The 18,751-nt window shown below is 24.1% G+C and overlaps 5 protein-coding genes across 7 annotated transcripts in view; 3 read left to right on the forward strand and 2 right to left on the reverse strand.

Annotated features, from left to right (window-relative positions):
* Positions 1 to 3,651, forward strand: part of LOC126906576 (protein-L-histidine N-pros-methyltransferase) — a 56,343-nt gene extending 52,692 nt beyond the window's left edge. For both annotated transcript variants that reach the window (XM_050687164.1, XM_050687165.1), the window contains exons 4-6: positions 2,142 to 2,351; positions 2,860 to 3,041; positions 3,107 to 3,651. In XM_050687164.1, coding sequence (XP_050543121.1) covers positions 2,142 to 2,351; positions 2,860 to 3,041; positions 3,107 to 3,303 — 589 coding nt within the window. In that variant the 3' untranslated portion in view covers positions 3,304 to 3,651. The remainder of the gene's footprint in view (positions 1 to 2,141; positions 2,352 to 2,859; positions 3,042 to 3,106) is intronic.
* A 1,664-nt stretch (positions 3,652 to 5,315) lies between these two features.
* LOC126906575 (uncharacterized) lies at positions 5,316 to 10,679 on the reverse strand. Of its 2 annotated transcripts, none has more exons than XM_050687162.1 (8): positions 10,535 to 10,679; positions 10,178 to 10,406; positions 9,284 to 9,446; positions 7,302 to 7,467; positions 6,870 to 7,196; positions 6,674 to 6,796; positions 6,138 to 6,234; positions 5,316 to 5,714 (listed from the first exon to the last, which is right to left on the reverse strand). In XM_050687162.1, the coding sequence occupies exons 2-8, from the start codon at positions 10,387 to 10,389 to the stop codon at positions 5,618 to 5,620; spliced, it is 1,185 nt and encodes a 394-aa protein (XP_050543119.1). In that variant the 5' UTR covers positions 10,390 to 10,406; positions 10,535 to 10,679; the 3' UTR covers positions 5,316 to 5,617. The 2 variants fall into 2 exon arrangements, with proteins under 2 accessions (XP_050543119.1, XP_050543118.1); XM_050687161.1 differs by having other exon boundaries at positions 5,318 to 5,714; positions 10,178 to 10,419.
* Positions 10,680 to 10,754: 75 nt separating this feature from the next.
* On the forward strand, positions 10,755 to 12,635 carry LOC126906901 (60S ribosomal protein L35). Its single transcript, XM_050687829.1, has 4 exons — positions 10,755 to 10,909; positions 11,058 to 11,194; positions 11,777 to 11,858; positions 12,444 to 12,635. The coding sequence occupies exons 1-4, from the start codon at positions 10,907 to 10,909 to the stop codon at positions 12,591 to 12,593; spliced, it is 372 nt and encodes a 123-aa protein (XP_050543786.1). The 5' UTR covers positions 10,755 to 10,906; the 3' UTR covers positions 12,594 to 12,635.
* A 1,212-nt stretch (positions 12,636 to 13,847) lies between these two features.
* Positions 13,848 to 14,954, reverse strand: LOC126906899 (N-terminal Xaa-Pro-Lys N-methyltransferase 1). Its single transcript, XM_050687827.1, has 3 exons — positions 14,376 to 14,954; positions 14,196 to 14,307; positions 13,848 to 14,095 (listed from the first exon to the last, which is right to left on the reverse strand). Exons 1-3 carry the CDS (start codon positions 14,701 to 14,703, stop codon positions 13,870 to 13,872), a joined length of 666 nt encoding a protein of 221 aa, XP_050543784.1. The 5' UTR covers positions 14,704 to 14,954; the 3' UTR covers positions 13,848 to 13,869.
* Positions 14,955 to 15,104: 150 nt separating this feature from the next.
* Positions 15,105 to 17,150, forward strand: LOC126906900 (ER membrane protein complex subunit 8/9 homolog). The gene is made up of 4 exons (XM_050687828.1): positions 15,105 to 15,522; positions 15,589 to 15,658; positions 16,180 to 16,265; positions 16,353 to 17,150. Exons 1-4 carry the CDS (start codon positions 15,248 to 15,250, stop codon positions 16,549 to 16,551), a joined length of 630 nt encoding a protein of 209 aa, XP_050543785.1. The 5' UTR covers positions 15,105 to 15,247; the 3' UTR covers positions 16,552 to 17,150.
* The last annotated feature ends 1,601 nt before the right edge of the window (positions 17,151 to 18,751 follow it).

Below are 18,751 nucleotides of genomic sequence, written 5' to 3' on the forward strand. Positions count from 1 at the left end.
AATGTAAATGGTATTTTTAGAAAACGTCTACTATCCATCATTAACCGTTGAACAGAGCGCGCTAAAAAGTTTATAACTCTTCAATCGCATTTTTTCTTTTTCATTAACGCATTTTATTTAAAAAAAAAAATCTATCTATGTTATAACAAAGCGGGCTTAAGGTAGTTTATTTAAACTAGCTAATAATTAAGAACACTTTTAATAAATTTATAAACCAATTTTCAAAAACAATGTTTTTTTTTTATTATTATTTAATTTTCTTTCAGCTCAATTCAGGAATAGAATTATATCTTGATGAGTTGTTAATTAACCTGCTTCTGTAAATAATTAATCGACCATAAATATAATTATATTTATAATATATTATAATTATATTTATAATATATTATAATTATATTATATTAATTATAATTAACGTAGCAATTATTCGGATATGTTTACATATCATATTTAAATTTTAACGAAGTTATTGGTGTTCGAGAACGTAAATTGAAAGGCTATTCCTTCGGAAAAACATTTCCATAGCACATTGCCTCGGCGTTTGTGAATCTTTTCGAAGGAATATTCAATCGTGATTGGCAATTGCAGGCATTTGAACCGTTGTCGTTATTTGTTTCTTTTGTAAGGCGAAGCTCATTCGCCGTCACTTCGTTTCCTCGAATTCTGAAGTTGCCTAACTGAGAGACAACGGGGTGAGGGTAAGCGATTACGACGAAAAGAGAAGTCTCCGCGGATAAACGCGACCTTTTTTTTCTTAGCGCCTTTTTTGTCTTCCCCTACCGCGTTTCTACCATCCTGTGAATAGAACGAGACAGAGTTCGTAATTTATTTCCCTTACATTCGCTCCACTAATATGGAAATGCGATGCAAAATAACGAACCCAGAGAGAGGCAGAAAAAAAAACACCCACACATACACAGCATCGTCAGAAAGAACAATATTATTCTTTTTCGTCGTAGTCTTTCTTCCTTCTTTCTACTCAACTCTTACCTATATTATGTACACACAACACCCTCGTCGTTTCCTCAACCCGCTACCGCCACCATTGCTTTCCTTGTCTCGTTCGTCCGGAGAAGGAAATCCGATCGATCTCTCGTTAGCACGACTGTGGTAACCCCTCTCCTTATCTTCATTTCCCCGCCATCGGATATTTTTTCTTTACTTCCGTCGACTAATCGGCCGGATATGGAAATCTGAAAACGACGGACCACTTGACTCCTTCCAAATCTGAACAAAACAATCACACATTTTTTGTACAACGTACATATCAATATCGAGATCCTTTTTTTACAACCGACACTCCACGCCTTAAGCAAACTTTTAACACTTACCTGCCCTACCTTACATGTAAAAAATACACTGGGTATAGGTCAGTTACATTGACTTAGTAAAATCGGTAACGTATTTTGAAACTCATTGAGAGTGAATTCAGTTAGGATTTATGTTGAATCAATTTTTACACATGTCACACATGTATACTTTGTAAATTTAGTAACCCTCATTTAAGTACGCTGCTGAGCAAAACTATTTAACATATAGAATCCTTAAATATCTACATTTATGAGAGGAGTAATATTCTTCAAACAAATTAATGATTTATTTGTATACATTGCATCAAGTACATCACCACATAAGGTTTGGTTTTTGTTAGTTTTTCAGTCCTCAATAATCGCTTATCAATATCAATTTATTTTTGTTAATACGCGAAGCTTTATAAACACAATCATAAAAGACTCTTTAACTGTTTTTACGAAACTGTTTTTATAAGAAGTGACAATTAATAATAAAACATTACTTTTAGAGAAAAATGACGTTAAATCACATATGTTAAAAATGTAAAGCATATGGATCGTCATCGTAATTTGATATAGTGTATCAGTGGTTAAATCCTCTAATTCCACAGATTTAACTTTACTAGTAAATTACAAAAATAAAAGTACATATTTAGAAATTTTACCTTAAGTAATATAAGTAAATTATAATTCAAATTAATATTTATACAAAAAATAACAGTAGATACATTACAAAACATGGTTTTATTGATAACACTTCTATATATATTAAATAGTATTGAGAGTATTTTATTTAAGTAAAAAAAATGTATATTATAACTTAATTATTTAATTAAATTGTTGTTTTAGATTATTAAGAAGAGGTTCAATGTTCGTTTTTTCATTAGAACAAATAAGGAAATTACTTAATATTACATATTTTGCCAGTGGTTCCTCTTTAGTGGATTTAGGAGCAGGGGATGGTGCAACCACTGAAAAATACACACCATTCGTTAATCATGTGTATGTAACAGAAAAATCTGGACCAATGATCAGAATTTTATCCCAAAAAGGTTTTAGGTAATTTTTTCTATCTATACTTACAAACGTGAGCGTCATTAAAAATTTTTTTTTTTGGTATGCATAGATATTATGTAGGGTGGGGGAATTTCTTATCTCTTATTTAAAACTTGTGAGAATGAGGTTAGATAAGCTATACCTTAGAGCCGAATTGATAACATTAAATTTTAACTACGTGATTCACAAATGACGACACTGCTTATTAGTTTTAAAATAACAATTTTTTGACCTCTGCTAATTTTGAAATTATACTTTAAAAAATATGAAAATTATTTTATGGTTGGTCTGGGAAGAAATTATCTCAAACGAAATCATTTATGGGACCAAATTTCAGATTTAAATGAATTTTTTCTTGGTTTATATTTTAGTTTAAAAAGTGATAAGCAAAAATAAATGTCTGTAATATGGTTAAATTATAAATTTCCCCAAAAATAAATTATTATAAATAAATAAATACCTTATGTGTATTTACTATTTGCCTGTATCTATTAAATAACTATTTTTTTAGATTACTTAATACTGAGACATGGTGGAATCATAAAGAAAAGTTTGATATTGTGTCTTGTTTAAACTTGCTTGACCGATGTAGCGAACCAATTAATTTGCTCAATAACATCAAAAAATCTCTCAAATCCAATGGTAGAGTAATAATTGCTTTGGTTCTACCATACAAACCATATGATGAATTTAGTTAGTGAACATTAAATACAATATTATACTTAATATTTTGATTATTCTTTTCACATCTTATTTAGAAAGTGCTGTTCCCGACGAAAAATTGCCAATCACAGGCGAGACTTTTGAAGAACAAGTGTCATCTACAATAGCAAACGTGTTTGAACCATCAGGTTTCAATGTTCTTTGTTGGACTAAATTACCATACTTATGTGAAGGGGATTTAAATCAAGATTATTATTGGCTACATGATGCCGTTTTTATACTGTCAGTATAAATAAAATAATAACATTCCAGTATTGAACTTACTAGATATGTAATTTCCTGTATGTTTCACAAAAACAATTAAATTATTTTGAGTTTATAAATTATTTTATTTATATATTAAAATCTACATAGTAAACATATATTTTATAGAAAAATTCTTACAAAATATGATGTAAAATTCTAATAATAAATTACTGTTTATTAACAAGTGATTCAATGTTTTAAAGTTAAAATTTTGTTATTGAAAATGATAATTAAAAAAAATACTCAGTTAATTATGTTATACATAAGAATAATTAATTAAAATCACAGATATATAATATTTTGAGAAGACAATAATTAAATTAATTTGTTTAAATGTGTTTTAAAGACATTTATTACAATTATTACTATTGTGTGCTACTAGACTGTCGGAAGCCCAATTACTAAAGCGAGCTAATTAGACTTTAGTAAAATTATTTCATGTATAAAATCTAAAGAAGCACAACCCAGTCTAGCAATGCTGCTGGTAACAATTTTACACAAAATTAAATGAACAGTTATTTGATACAAGTATATTTAATGTATTTAAAAAAAAAATATTATAAATACTAAAAAGTATTTTAAATCATTACTTTAAACAAACTATTACATAATATATAATAGAGCATAAATAAATTACATATTTTGGTGTAACTAAATATAGAATCACTTTTCTTATAAATGTATACATTTTAAATGTATGTAATATTTTAAATCAATATTTTTATTATTTTCAATTATATTTCAATTCCTTCGAACAATTACTTTAGTTATAGCAAGTATATTAAAACAATCTTGTTTAACAAGAGATATTTCTTTTATTGAAAATAATGCTTGATTTTAAAGAGAATAACAAAGATCATATTTAATTCTCAAAAAGTATTGAATATTGTATTTATAATGTTTCTATGATTCTATAAGAAATTTAAAATTATTAATTTTTAAAACTTAAGTTAGAAAATAGTTGGATGTTTCTTAAAAGTCGAAAACACATAATATTATTATTATGATTTTTATTACTTGAAATATATTTAACATACAGACAAAGTATAGTTATATTTCAAAAAACTGATAATTAATTTTATTTAATCAATTAATTATAGACATTTTGACTAGCACAATGTTAGAATTTTTAAAGATTATAATTACTGTTTCACAGTCACACTTAGCAAAAGTATGTTCATTATTTTTTTAATTTAATATCATAATAAAAACAAATTGTATGATATTCAAATTTCAATAATTAATAATTATGCTTAACTTTTTGAAATCTATAATTATTTCATGTATTTTTTTTATTACAATTTACATTTTACAAAAAGGCAGCAAATTTATTAAATTTTATGAATGATCTTGAGCAAAGTTGTGCGTACAATTAATTTATTAATCTTTATATATTATGTCACCAAAGTTAATAATATTTTTATTTAATTATCTCAGGATACTTATCAATTAAAAATGGCTAAATTAAATTTAGTTGCTATAAAAACCATAATTTTTTTAACATATTTTTTAAGACCTAGTAAATACTATTAAAGTATTAATTATTATTAAAGTAAACTAGAACACCATGCACTCAAACATTTATAAAATAATAGAAATAATAGTTTAATTTAATACATAATAAATCCCAATCATTTATAATTAATAAATCATCATCATTTACTAAAAATGTGTAACAATAGGTTTCTATAAAAGGAATTATTGGTTATTATTGATGTAAACCAAATAAAATTGAAATGTGTCAAAAGTAAAACTTTTAAATTAGTTTTTTACAAATTAATGTAGATTTACATTGAATAAAAATTATATACATCTTATATATAATTATATTTTAACTGCAGCAAAATATAATATCTACCCAAAATTTAATAGTAAATAGCTTTTCTGAATATATTATACTTTTAAAAAGTAAAAAAATTTTAATTATTAAAATTTATAATAGACATAATTTTTATATTAAAATGATGATTGTTTATTATGGTTTAACATTTTAATAAATTTGTCTGTTTTAAATATTTAGTTATTTAATAAATGTAATGTTCATGTGAATATAAAAATAGAGAACAAATGAAAAATAAAACGCGTATTATTTAAAGAAAATAGATTGAAATCGAAGAAATTGAATAAAAAGTAAAAATAAATTACCTAAATAATTTAATAAGTTGTAATATCCTTAAAATACAAAGTATCTACCTAATAATAAAGTTGGATTTTGACTAGACAATTATTTTGAATTTTTAAAGAGTTATTACAAATATGATTTAAATTAAAGATTTATTTAAAGGATAGTCAAAAGAAACTTAGTTTTGCTTATTGCGAGTCATTGCATCACAGAGATCTTTAAAGTTAGGTGCTGAAATAGTTTGATTTGAATTGTCCAACACATTTTTTCGCATACTATATGTAAAAAATAATAACAAATAAATATTAGTAATATTTGAACTATTCAATTTATGAACCAAACTCGTGGTGTTCATTACACTTCCAAAATTGAAAAAAAAAATGGAACCAAACTTTTTTTTTGAAAATCAGTTAAACATTTGAATCAATAAATCAAAATAAAAAAATTACTGAATGATATAAAAAATATATTGCCACAAAATGAGTAAAATTAATATTGATTTAAATATTTGGATTATTTAAATATTTTAATTTTAAATTTTATTTGTTTAATTTTTAAACAATTTGATATTTTAAGTCTTATTCGACTTAAAAATTAAAATTTCGGCTCAATTTCAGTTTGAAAAGCAAAAATATGGGTTCGTAATATTACTAATAAAAGTTTTAAATTAAGTTATATTGAATAAAAGTAAAAAATACCCGTGTTTATCTTCATTCTTCCAACTACTAACTGCGATATGTGGTGGAGGAAGATAGGATCGAAGTGACTGTACAAGCTGAATTGTATCAACCAATGCTAAAAATAAATATTTTACTTAAATTATTCTGATTGTATTCCTTTAAGAACTAACATTTTGTTATATCATGTATTTAATGCTTTCTTTAACTAAAAAGAAGTTTAAATTTTATAAATGAATGTAGTAAATCTAGGCTTTTATAAAATAATAACATCTAAATAAAAACATATTAAAGTAGGAAAATGTAAAAACAGAACAGTAAGAAAGCTCTATCACTGTGAATTATATATATTAATTTTATTTTAAATTTTATTAATTCAATACTAACAACAATAAAAACTTTTTAATTTTAAATTAAAAGTAAAAGAGCTACTAAAAATAGATTTTCATGAATACAAAATTTATTTATTTTGAAATAGTTTTTAAAAAGTACAATTCATTAGACTTTCAATAAACTTAACATTTTTAGTATACCATTTATGCTATTAATAAGATTACTTTTTTGTAAAGATTCTGATTGTTTTCCATAAGGCTTACACATAGATGGTCTAACACAAGCTTTCATTCTTCCCATATTCTTCATTATTTCTGAAAATGCTCTAATTATTTTTTCTTGTCCAGCTAAAAAAAAAATTTATAACATCTTAATGGTGTAAAAGAATATATTTAAAAAATTTTATTATTGAAAACATACCATCTAAATGACCTTTACGGTTTTCAGACACATCGGGCCAATTAGTATCATGAGCAGCTAATAGATCTTTATTATCTAAATTTTCTAAGTTAGCTTTTAAAAAATCTGCCAATTTATTATGTTGAGCTTGTCTAACACTAACTGTTTTTGAAGCTTGAGGTATATTTATAGGCATTGCATTTTGCATGTCACTCTGATGAGACGATCCAGTTAGATCAACTGGTGCTATATGTTGTGATTGAGGAGCATTGCTAGAAGACATACTATGATTTATGATTTGACTCATAGGAATATTGGGACTTTCTCTACCAACAGGTATATTGACACCTATAAATTTGTAAAATAAATTATAACTATTAAAGAAATTAATGTACAATAAAAAGCTTTATTGTTACTTAAAACCAGTAGTACTAAAAATAATAAATTGGTTACCAGAGCTTGAAGAACTGATATAGTTTGGCTGTTTAGAATGTTGAGATAAGTCTAATTGATTTTTATAATAACGACATGCTGGATTTGGACAATTTTGAACTACTTCAATAATAAATTCTTTTTCCATCCCAAAATTGTCCCTACCAATAGTATACGAATCCATAACCTTTACGAAAACATAGAAAAATATGAACAGCAACACTACTAAAATTATTTTTACCAAAACTATTTTTATTTACTTGGAGATTTATATATATATATAATTCTAAATTAATAACTTTTTTTTTTTGGCTCATTTTAGTAGTATTCATTTCTTGAATTTTTAATGGTTAAATACTTTTTATGTCCATATCTTGTTTCTTATTAGAGAACCAACTTAATTTTTTTAAATGGCAACATATATTTAACTAACTTTTATAATAAAAAAATTATCTAACTAAGCAAATAACTGGTCGATAACAACTTTCAAACCAGTATTTCAAGAATTATAAATATTATTACATCAGGATGGGAGCAGTAGCACTTAAGAAAAATGCATAATTATAAAAATAATTTTAGTTAGATTATTTTTTATTACATAAATTAGTTAACTAAGTATCAATGACAGATCCAGGAATAGGATATAGATGCAAACACTTTCCTTTTAACCATTGTCATTTTAAAATAAAAGGATAAAAAGGGTTTTGGATGATAAAATTGACAAAAAAAATTAATATAGACATTTAAAAAACCCAGTACAGGGGGGTCGTGGCACAGTGGTGACATGACATAGTTGGATCAAGTATAATATCTGACAGTGATTAAAATCACTATAAAAAAAAAAAAACGCTTCGATGCAAATCTTTAGATAGTGTTTAATTCTAAAAAATTGGTGGATTATTCCTAAAGCTACATGATCTGCTAGTTCCTTAATAATATCCTGATTAAGATAAAGTATATCGAATGAAAAAGAGATAATTAAAAATATTATTTTTCATAAAAAAATTGTGTTGATCCATACATTTTTCAAAAAGTTATAACATTTTAAAGTTAAAAATGTAAAATATAAAATCGAGAATTTTCACACAAAAATAGCATTTGATAGCCATTTACAAGGTGAAGACAAAATAAAGTCCAACATTTTTTTTTTTAATATTAAAGTATATTACATAAGCTTTAATTTAAGATATATATAAAAGTGTCAGTATTTCCGGAACACTTTCAAAAGTTAATTTTTTGTGAAAAAGTTGTCATTTTGAATCCTCCCCTGTGAGCTGGTAAAGGGTTAAATTTATAAAAAAAATATACCAAATGATAGGTAAAGACATCAAGCATCTATAAAAAAAAAATTATATTTATTTGTTCATTTTTGAAAAAGTTATGGCAGTTTTAAGTAAAAAGAATTGAATAAATTTCGAAAATTAGTGATTTTTAAATTTTTTTGGAGGTTTCCCCCATTTATGGGGAACGAGGGAAGTTTGTTGAATTTTTAAGGATAATTTCTTCGACTTGATACGATTTGTGATCTTTTGACGTATCATTGAAAGAAATCAGTTCGGTGAGAGCTGAGAAAAAGTGGTAACAGACACAAAAAAAAAAAATACATCATAGTAAAATTAATACCTTCTCAGCTTCGCATCGAAGCTAAAATTTTGTCTGTACCCTTTGAAAAATTTCTAGATGTGTCCCTAATAGGAATGTTGCCATTTAAAAAAAATAATTAATTACCCTTATAAGAAGTAAAGAATAGACCTAATAAATATTTAATCACTTAGGATGAAGTGGAATTATTGTAAATGCATTTTTTAGATAAGTGCACAAGTTTTTATTTTTAACTTACAGTGGTTATACTAATATTATAGTAACACATATAAAAACTAGGACTTTTCAATCAAGCAATACAAATGTTCTTATTAGTTATATAAAGAACAAATAAAATTGATTACTATAAACATTAAAAAAAAAGCAAAATTTAAGTAAAAATATTCTTATTAAACAACTACCGCTCTAACTGTTCCTTCGACACCCAGATGTAATCCATGTGGTCCATTCATATGCTTTAACATCACTGCATTAGCAAAGTGTTCATAAGGCAAGATGATTTTACCATTTTCTCTAAGAATTAATCTTGCTTGGCTGTCCAATGAAACTCTTGATGCCATCATTCTGAAAATAGATTAAAACTTCAATTTATTTAAATGAAAAAGTAATAAAAAAAACAGTAAATAAATAATAAAAATAAATCATATTTCAAGTTTTTTTTTTAACTTTCCTATTCTATAAGTTTGATGACATGTAAATAACATGCTTAAGAATTATGAGGCTTAATTATCTGGTCATCAATTTTCTAAAAGACTTCTTAAATGGTTATCCTTATACCTAAAGTGATATAGTTTTGGAAAGTATTAGATTTGTAATAATATTAATTTAAAATATAAAAGTCTTATCACTTTAAGACTGCTCAAACTGATTAAATCGTAATTTAGATTAGATTTATTTCATAATTCAGTAAAATAATATATTTATTATTGAGATATCATATTGAATCTAAACTTAAACTTTACGTTGATAAAGATATCCTATGACATGATTATACATGTTGTTTTATCATTATATTTTTTTTTACTTAGACAATTTTAGAATGAGATGAAGTATCATAACTAAAAAGCTACTTGATACAAAGAAATAATTTTTAAGGTTATTCATAATATGGTAATAATAAATTTACTAATAAAAACCATATAACTTAAACAACTTAAAAATTAAATATTTTAAACTTTCATTAATATAATTTTACCATGCATTTTTTAATAATGTGATATATTTTATAAGAATGACATAAAAAAAAAATCATATGACATAATATAAGGAGATGTTAATATATAAATAAAACATACTGCAAGTAGGAAGCACTAGGTAGTACAGATGAATCTTTCATCTCTGAAAATATTTTTAACAATTCAATACTGTTCCATCCTTTATTCTGCAAATAGAGTTGCAACAACATGTATAATTTCTCAGTCACATAACCACTGTATGCTGAATTGATATCAGCAGGCAGTCCTTTAGGAACCATATTTTTCATTGCTTCAGTCAACCCAATATCCATTTAACTCACGTAATTGGCTAAAATATTAGCCTATAATTAAGTAAAGATTACATTAGAGTAGGAGTTAAAAATATAAGCTAAAAAATATCTTTAATGATCAAAAAAGAATTTTTTTGGTTATGTGTAATCAAAAAAAAAAAATTACTTTATATTGTTAAACCTAATACATTATATGTACTACAATAATATAATAATTTATAAAATTTAAACGATTTTTTATATTTTATATCTAATTAAAAAAGGAATTTCATCTACAACAAGACACCGACACTACAATTAAAGTTATGTTATTATTACTAATTATTATTATCAATAAGATAACTGAATATTTTACCAATCGTTATTTTTCTTCCATGCTATATAAAATAACCAAATTTCGAAACACAACCATGGTATAATATGATACATGAAAATATATTTAGGGTTAGAATGATTGTATGATGTAAACACGATCGTCTTTAAATGTCCATTTCGTACCTATCGGGTAATTGACGAATTTCTTTAACAAACTGTGAAAATGGTAAGTTTAATCCAATTCAATCTTGTAATTAACTTTATATATTTATTTAGTATTTTTATAAAATAATAACTTAGTACAGTATTTATTTATTTATTCTTGGTTTGTTTATTATTAATGACTTTTTAATTTTACTTGTTTGATTTTATAGACTAAAGTCAAGTGCTCAGATTTACGTCTCAAAGACAAAGATTCCTTGTTGAAGCAACTCGAAGAGTTGAAACAGGAATTAGCTAATTTAAGAGTGTCTAAAGTTACTGGTGGTACAGCATCCAAACTTTCGCGGATGTAAGTATTGCACAAAGTTATTCTTAATACTGTTAAACAATTGTAACAAATTTTATCTTATGGCCTCCATTTTTGGTATGCATTAATAAATACTTATGTATTAGTGTTGATTCTGTTTTTTATTGTTGTCTTGATTATGCAGTATTGTTTCAAAATTTATTTATACCTATATATATTAATTAATTAAATATTACAAACATTTTATCTCTTCACATGATGTTCTTTAAACATATTCTCTAATCAGATTTTCGATTTATTCTTTGAACTTTTTCCTTATAAGTTTTTGTGTTGTATTTCACATAACATGTATTATGTATTTAAGTGGTTTTATTTATTTTACAAGTCTAGAATGATAATAAATTTCTAAGTGCTAATTTGTTGCAAGCATTTTTAAAATTAACAATCTTATTTATCATTGAATACTTCTCTAATTGTTTCAAATGAAATTCTTCTATATTCCTTCTATAATAAAAAAAAAAAATTATATATGATATTCGATATTTAAAATGTATTATACATTTTTATATTCTAAAAAAATAGAGTGTTATTTATTTTTAATTTGAATGTTAATTATGTTTTTAGTCGTGTTGTGCGTAAAGCTATATTACGTTGTTATGTTGTGATCCATCAAAAACAAAAGGAAGCTTTACGGAAAATTTTCAAGGTAGTGTATGCTGTATTCAAAAAAACTATTACATTATTTCTATAAGTTTATCTTCAATTTTGAAAATATCTCCTTTAATTCAATACTTCAAAATTATTCATTCAGAATATAATGCTCAACTTCTGGATATTTTTAGAGTATAATGTATCAACTATACACATTGGTGGTTTTACTATAATTTTTTTTATCATTAATCTATTTTAATCAAATATGGAATTGAATTTGTTAAAAAAAAACGATATATAATATATATTATATGTTTTTCCCAAATATTATAGGTTTAATTGAAAAGTTTTAATTTTTGCAAACCTGAATTTGTAATATTAAATTATCAACATATTTCTTTAATAATTTCAAGAAATTATTATTTTTTATAATTTTTTACATTTAATACAATTGTAACTTCTTATAATAGTATTTACGAAGTAAACGCTGAGAGAAATAGTTTTCAATAAAATTTATTTTGTTATTAGAGATCTAGTGAACAAATAGCATTATAGTACTATGATTGTAGAATGATTTTATTTATTTTTATTTATTGTTAAGTATAAATTTATAATTTTAATACTTATTTTATTTTTGTAGAACCGTAAGTATAAACCTTTGGACTTGAGGCCAAAACTTACTCGAGCTAAGAGACGTGCCTTAAATAAGAAAGAACGCAGCATTAAAACCCTAAAGGAAATTAAGAAGAAGAATAAATTCCCCCCCAGAATGTATGCTGTAAAGGCTTAATTTTTGTTAACATCTTAATAAAAAAAAAAAACCAGATTTTGATCAGTTGTTTTATTTTTCTTTAATATTTTAAAATGTTTTCATTTTATGTTAGATGTAAACAAAGAATAATTAAAATAGTCAAATTAAAATTAAAATTCTGACTTTCCAAACAATAATTTTTTTAATTATTATTAAAATTTTTATAATTTTGAAAAACAAAATTATGGTGTTGTACTACAGGTAATAACCATGGCTTGGGATTTTAACAGTTTATAAATTTTGTTTTAATTGTTGTTAGAAATAAATGTTAATTTCTGATCATTAAAAAAATGTATAATAATTAAGAAGCGAGAGTGAAGGATCATTCCCTATAGGACAAAAATGTTTTTTTTTTACGTACTGTAATATACTTATGATCAGAATTTCACAAAATTATATTTAATTAGGAGATTAAATAGTTATTTTAATTAAGTTTTTAGCAAAATTATTAGTATAATATTAAATATTACTTAATGTTTCAAGTGATAGGAATAAATACTAAAATAATTGTTGTTTAGAAATTAAAGTAACTTGGGGAAAAAGAACCTTTAACTAGTAAAACTTCATAGTGTTGGTTTTGGACTCAAATACACATTTAAATAAGTTAATTATATTTACAATTAATTTTAAACTTATTTGACACATCTACAGTTTGGTAATAAAATGACTATCAACACAATGAAATGTATTTTATTTTCTAAAGTCATACTTTTAAAATAAACATTCTTTAAATAAAAAATAATATTGAAAATATTTTAAATCAATATTATTTATATTTTAATCCTACAATAAATTTTTATATTACATTTCAGATAATTTACTAGAATGTAAATCAAAAAATCTATAAACCTAATAAAAATTGTAGGATTATACTGTACACGTAAAAGACATAAAATAATGTACTATGATGAAAAGCTAAAAAATAAACATTCAGAGTAAAATCAGAAACACAAAATATACTAATAATTGTTGTATTGATATAACTGTGAAATTAGAGATAGGTATATAATTGAACTACTTAAATATTCTTTTTTATAAAGTTGAAGAAAAATCGACTACCCAAAAGTTATATGTTCTTCTATTTATATGACAATTTATTTAATAGGATTAATCTAGTTAGATTTTGTCTGAATTTAGTAGAATCAATAATCATTATTACATTAGAAAAGATATTGTTTATATCAATAGAATTGTTACTCATAAACCATATTAAAAAAAAAATTAAACAACAAGTGTTAGACATGTACAAATGTTTTTATTTAATAATTGGTTGCAACGCAAATGTTTCAACTTTATACATTCCCTTAGGAAAATTTTGTTGTGTTTTTCTAGTAATACACTTCAAATTAGCTTCTTGGTAAATATTACAAAAGCTATCAATACTTCTTGTTACGGAACTATCAATTGCATCAACATCACCTTCTTCAGATGATGAAATATTCTCTTTAATCACAATAACACCATTTTTGTTAAGAAGCATGCTGCAATTAAAAAAAAACATTACTTAGAACAATATATTACAAAAATAATATTAATAATAAAAAAATAATTATTATTATAAAAATTTGTTATTAATCTTACCAACATTTTTTTAAAAATTTAATCAAATCCTCATTAGTAATATATCCAAGAACCCATTGAATCCAAATGACATCATATTTAATATTGTTATTAGGTGAAAAATCTTGAAGACCTAAAATAATTGATGTTTAGTACTTTTTAAACAGAGCAAGCATATTTTTTAAATTAAATAATATTAACTAGCACAATAAAAGTTGACTACATTTGTTCCTTGTAGAATAATTTGAGCTTTTTCAACAAATTTTTTATCTTGTTCCAATAAATCAACATATGTGAAGTGTTTAGTTAGTAGTTGTTTTGATATCCTTCCTATACCTGCACCACAATCAAGTGCTCTCAGGTTTGACGGTCCATTTTTCATTTTAAACAAATTTTTAAGAAATACATTAGACTCTTTAATATCTGGAATAGTAAGTTTTGCAAATCCTCCAAGCATGCCATCTAATGATGCTGGAGTATTAGACCAGTAATTTTTGCTTGTATTATAATTTATGTCAAATGTATCCATACTCGATAAAATGAGTTAAAATTTATACTAATTATGATTTTCTTTTCTATACTTTTATGATTCACTTGATATTTTTATTTAAGATTTTAAAAACTGCTGATTTCATTGTCGGTTTTAATAAATAAAATACAAATTATACAACAATTTCATAAAAATAGTTAAAATACAAAACTATATACTATTTTCAAATTAAAAAATTATATATAAAATACATAATAATTAGATTACGGTTTCCATATTTGCAAAACTTATTGTTAACTTTAAAAATAAAAAAATATTATAAACTGTATTTTTACAAATTGACACATGTGTTACTATAGATAAGTGATTCAAATCTACAAAATAAGATAACACGACATCATCATTACATAAATATATATTCAGATTTTATCAGTCTAATTGATAACACAAGTTTTATTTCAACTTGTAATCAATGTAAAATTATTTATTTTTACTCAAAGTAATATCGATTAACATATTCATTAACATTTATTAGTTAATTCTTATTTAAATTAAAATTGTTTTTACTATAATAATATTCACAATGTCAAAAGTTTCGTTTTCAACATTGGCATATTGTAAAATTGTTGGGCATGCTGCTAAATATCCACATTGTGAAGTAAATGGTTTACTAATTGCCGAATCCTCAAATAAAGGTGACAATTTGATTATTGTTGATTCAGTTCCTCTGTTTCATCAATGCCTACATGTATCGCCCATGTCTGAAATAGCACTTACACAAATTGATCAAATAGCCAGTTCATGTAATATGTATATTGCTGGATATTATTTAGCCAATGAAACTCTAGATGACTTGAGGTATAAATCATACTTTACTTATTAATAACTACTATATATATGCTTATTTTTTTTGTTGTTTTTCAGTCATGATAAGCCAGCTCATAAAATAATTGATAAAATAGCCGAATATGAATCAGGTGTCTGTTTAGTTGTTGTAAGTTTTAAGGATTAATATTGAAATAAATGCATATTTATATCTTTCTTTCTTATCATCTGCATAATTGTGACACTCTTGAATTGTTATAATGTATTGCTCAGAACACTTAAATTATAAGTTTCAACCTCCTTCAAAAAATTTTTACAAATTATTTTATGAATATTTTAAACAAACCTAAATTAAATTTAGCTTTCTAAAAATTTTATTGTACTATACATATGTATAGATGTAGTTTTAAATTTTTATCTTGTTATAACGATTGTTTATTATTATTATTGATTTTATCTTTAACTTTCTCTTTGAAAAGCTATGCTTTTGTAAAGAGAATGGGAATTCCATAAAGCTTAATGCAATGAAAACAAACCAAGGTACAATGCATTGCTGTTTGAACTAAGTAGGCCACCTAATAATTTGGTATTGGTTTTTATTAATTTCTTAGTTTCATATCTAAAAATCAATATAACTAATCAACATTAAATTTATTAGTTTAAAATTTACTTAGAAATATTGTTTATTAGATTAATAATAGATTGATTGGAATAAATCAGAAAGAAAGTGCTCTTATTGTACACAGACAAGAAGAGGGGAAATGGAAACGTCATAAGTATGTGTGTTTTAAATAAAGTTCTGGCATATTATTTAAAAAAAATTATTATGTAACTTATATATTACTTAATTATTTAAAAATTAGTGGACAAGTTGATAATGGAACTTTAGAAGCTGCATCAGCGGTGCTTCAGCAGCAATTGTATACCAATTTAATAGACTTTGACAATCATTTAGACAACTTGTCTAAAGATTGGCTTAACTTAGAATTTGCCAGTTCAATAGAGAAATTGTGTGGACAAGAAAATGAAAAAAAATTGGCTATTAATGAATTAATATCTTGACAATTGGATTGGGATGAGGGAATGAAACAAATAAAATTTTAAAGTATTCATTTCAAATTTAGCTCTTTAAGTTAATTAAAAACTAAAGATTTAATAATGATTTACAATTATTTTTTTTTTATAAAATTAGTGCTTTTTATTATAACTGTTAGTAGTTATAACTATAATTATTAAATGTTATTGTTTATCAGCACATAATTTCTTAATGTATAACTTTTCTATTTGTAAAGAATAATTTATAGTTAAATTTTCATATTTCAATTTCTAAAATGAATGCATTTTAATGTTCTTTTAAAAAATATTTACTTCTTTAGTATGAGTGTGCTGTAAGTTAGATACGAATAATAAAAGCTAACACGAGCTAGGGCTTATTACTCATAATTTTCATTGTCAAAAATATACTATGTATTCTCATGTATTTATATGTATTATATGTATTTGTTGAGACATGAAATTTACCAATTTAAATCATAAATTGTAGTAAAGCATTGAACTTTTTGCATATTTGTTTCCCAAAGTAAATGTAATTTATTTTTTTATTTATGGGGTGTTAAATTATAAGTAACTAATTAAATTTTTTTGTATTAATTACCAAATTACTTGAGGTGTTTTCATTATACTTATAAATAAATGAAATGTTAACAAAATTGTTTATTAATTAAATAAATAAAAGGAAAATATATTTTTCCCTTAGAATATCTGATGGTTAAATAAATAAGTGACCTAAAAAAAATTATCTCATTCAGAAAATATAATTTACCACTTACTCCATTAATAATTAATGAAAACTAAGTGCAATAATTGCTCTCAGTTTTCTTACAGCTAAAATTAAAGTTATATTGTTTAGAATATTAATTGAAGTTCTATTTAATGCAACCTTTAAGCATTTCTTTAAAAAGCACTTTTAAAAAACTATAAATTATTTTAAATTACTACTTTGCTAAATACTTTTTTGGTTTATCTAAAATCACGATTCTTATTAAAACAAAAATAAATTATTTTCAAATATTTTATTTAAAAGAAATACAAATAAAAAAAACCCAGCACAGTGGGGTCGTGGCATAGTTGGGTCCAGTATAGATGATATCTGACAGTGATTAAAATCACTATCATAAAAAACGCTTCGATGCAAATCTGTAGATAGTGTTTAATTTAAAAAAAAAAAATTTGTTAAAATAGCATTTTTTTGAATACGGTAGCCATTTGCGCATAGAAGATTGGTTGTCGGGACAAATTTTTTTTTTATTTTATAGCACATAAAATAAGCTTTAATTTGATATATGTTTAAAGGATGCAGTATTTCCGGAACATTTTCAAAAGTTCAGTTGAAAAAGTTCTATTTTTTATACAATGTTTCAAAGTTTGAACCCCCCCTATATAAGGGGAAATTGTCTAATTTTAATAAAAAGTATGTCAAATGGAAGATGTACTTATAATGTATTTAGAAAAAAAAAAATTGTGCTGATACATGCATTTTTCGAAAAGTTATAGCATTTTTAAGTTGAAAATTAAAAATTGAAAATCGAAAATTTTAACACAAAAATAGTGTTTTTTTAACTACGGCAACCGTTTACATGCAGAAGATAAAGTGTCGGGACAAATTTTTTTTTTTCATTTTATAGTACATAAAATAAGCTTTAATTTTATATATGTTTAAAGGACGCAGTATTTCCGGAACATTTTCAAAAATTAAGTAGAAAAAGTTATTTTTTGTAAAAAAGTTACTATTTTAAATTCCCCCCAATGAGCAGGTAAAGCGATAGATTTTCAAAAAAATGATATCAAATGAAAGNGTTGAACCTTCTTTTTTTTGTCCTTTAAAGTGAAAGTTTTAATAGAACAAAAATGAATTTATTACCATAACTTTTAGCTCAACTTGCAAGTTTGAAATTGGCATTATTAAATAGAGAAAAATGAAAATGTTAAGATTAATAAGGTCAGGAGGGGTAATTGTGAATAGGGGTAATTGTAAATGAGGTTGGTATTCTAATAAAATTAATAAATTATAACCATCGAACTCGATATAATTATTTAATATTTTTTCTTCCATCAAACATATTTATTACAGTATTTTAAAGATTATGTCATTTGTATTATCATTTAGAAAAAAAAACCCAGCACAGGGGGGTCGCGGCATAGTGGTGACGTGGCATAGTTGGATCAAGTAAATGATATCTGACAGTGATTAAAATCACTATCA

This window comes from Daktulosphaira vitifoliae, unplaced genomic scaffold (assembly GCF_025091365.1).
Source record: "Daktulosphaira vitifoliae isolate Bord-2020 unplaced genomic scaffold, ASM2509136v1 Scaffold_5, whole genome shotgun sequence".
NCBI classification, from domain to species: Eukaryota; Metazoa; Arthropoda; class Insecta; order Hemiptera; family Phylloxeridae; genus Daktulosphaira; species Daktulosphaira vitifoliae.

Excerpts from the sequence above, each read along its gene's own strand:
- LOC126906575 (XM_050687162.1), bottom strand. The coding sequence starts at position 10,389 with ATGGATATTGGGTTGACTGAAGCAATGAAAAATATGGTTCCTAAAGGA. Across the intron at positions 9,447-10,177 it reads CCTAGTGCTTCCTACTTGCA|AATGATGGCATCAAGAGTTT; the intron begins GTATGTTTTATT and ends ATCTATTTTCAG. Across the intron at positions 5,715-6,137 it reads AAGAATGAAGATAAACACGG|TATGCGAAAAAATGTGTTGG; the intron begins GTATTTTTTACT and ends TTTTACATATAG.
- LOC126906901 (XM_050687829.1), top strand. Across the intron at positions 11,195-11,776 it reads GCATCCAAACTTTCGCGGAT|TCGTGTTGTGCGTAAAGCTA; the intron begins GTAAGTATTGCA and ends TTATGTTTTTAG. Across the intron at positions 11,859-12,443 it reads CTTTACGGAAAATTTTCAAG|AACCGTAAGTATAAACCTTT; the intron begins GTAGTGTATGCT and ends TTATTTTTGTAG.
- LOC126906899 (XM_050687827.1), bottom strand. The coding sequence starts at position 14,703 with ATGGATACATTTGACATAAATTATAATACAAGCAAAAATTACTGGTCT. Across the intron at positions 14,308-14,375 it reads AGTCAACTTTTATTGTGCTA|GTCTTCAAGATTTTTCACCT; the intron begins GTTAATATTATT and ends CAATTATTTTAG. Across the intron at positions 14,096-14,195 it reads AAATTTTTAAAAAAATGTTG|CATGCTTCTTAACAAAAATG; the intron begins GTAAGATTAATA and ends TTTTAATTGCAG.
- LOC126906900 (XM_050687828.1), top strand. The coding sequence starts at position 15,248 with ATGTCAAAAGTTTCGTTTTCAACATTGGCATATTGTAAAATTGTTGGG. Across the intron at positions 15,659-16,179 it reads CAGGTGTCTGTTTAGTTGTT|ATTAATAATAGATTGATTGG; the intron begins GTAAGTTTTAAG and ends ATTGTTTATTAG. Across the intron at positions 16,266-16,352 it reads GGGAAATGGAAACGTCATAA|TGGACAAGTTGATAATGGAA; the intron begins GTATGTGTGTTT and ends TTTAAAAATTAG.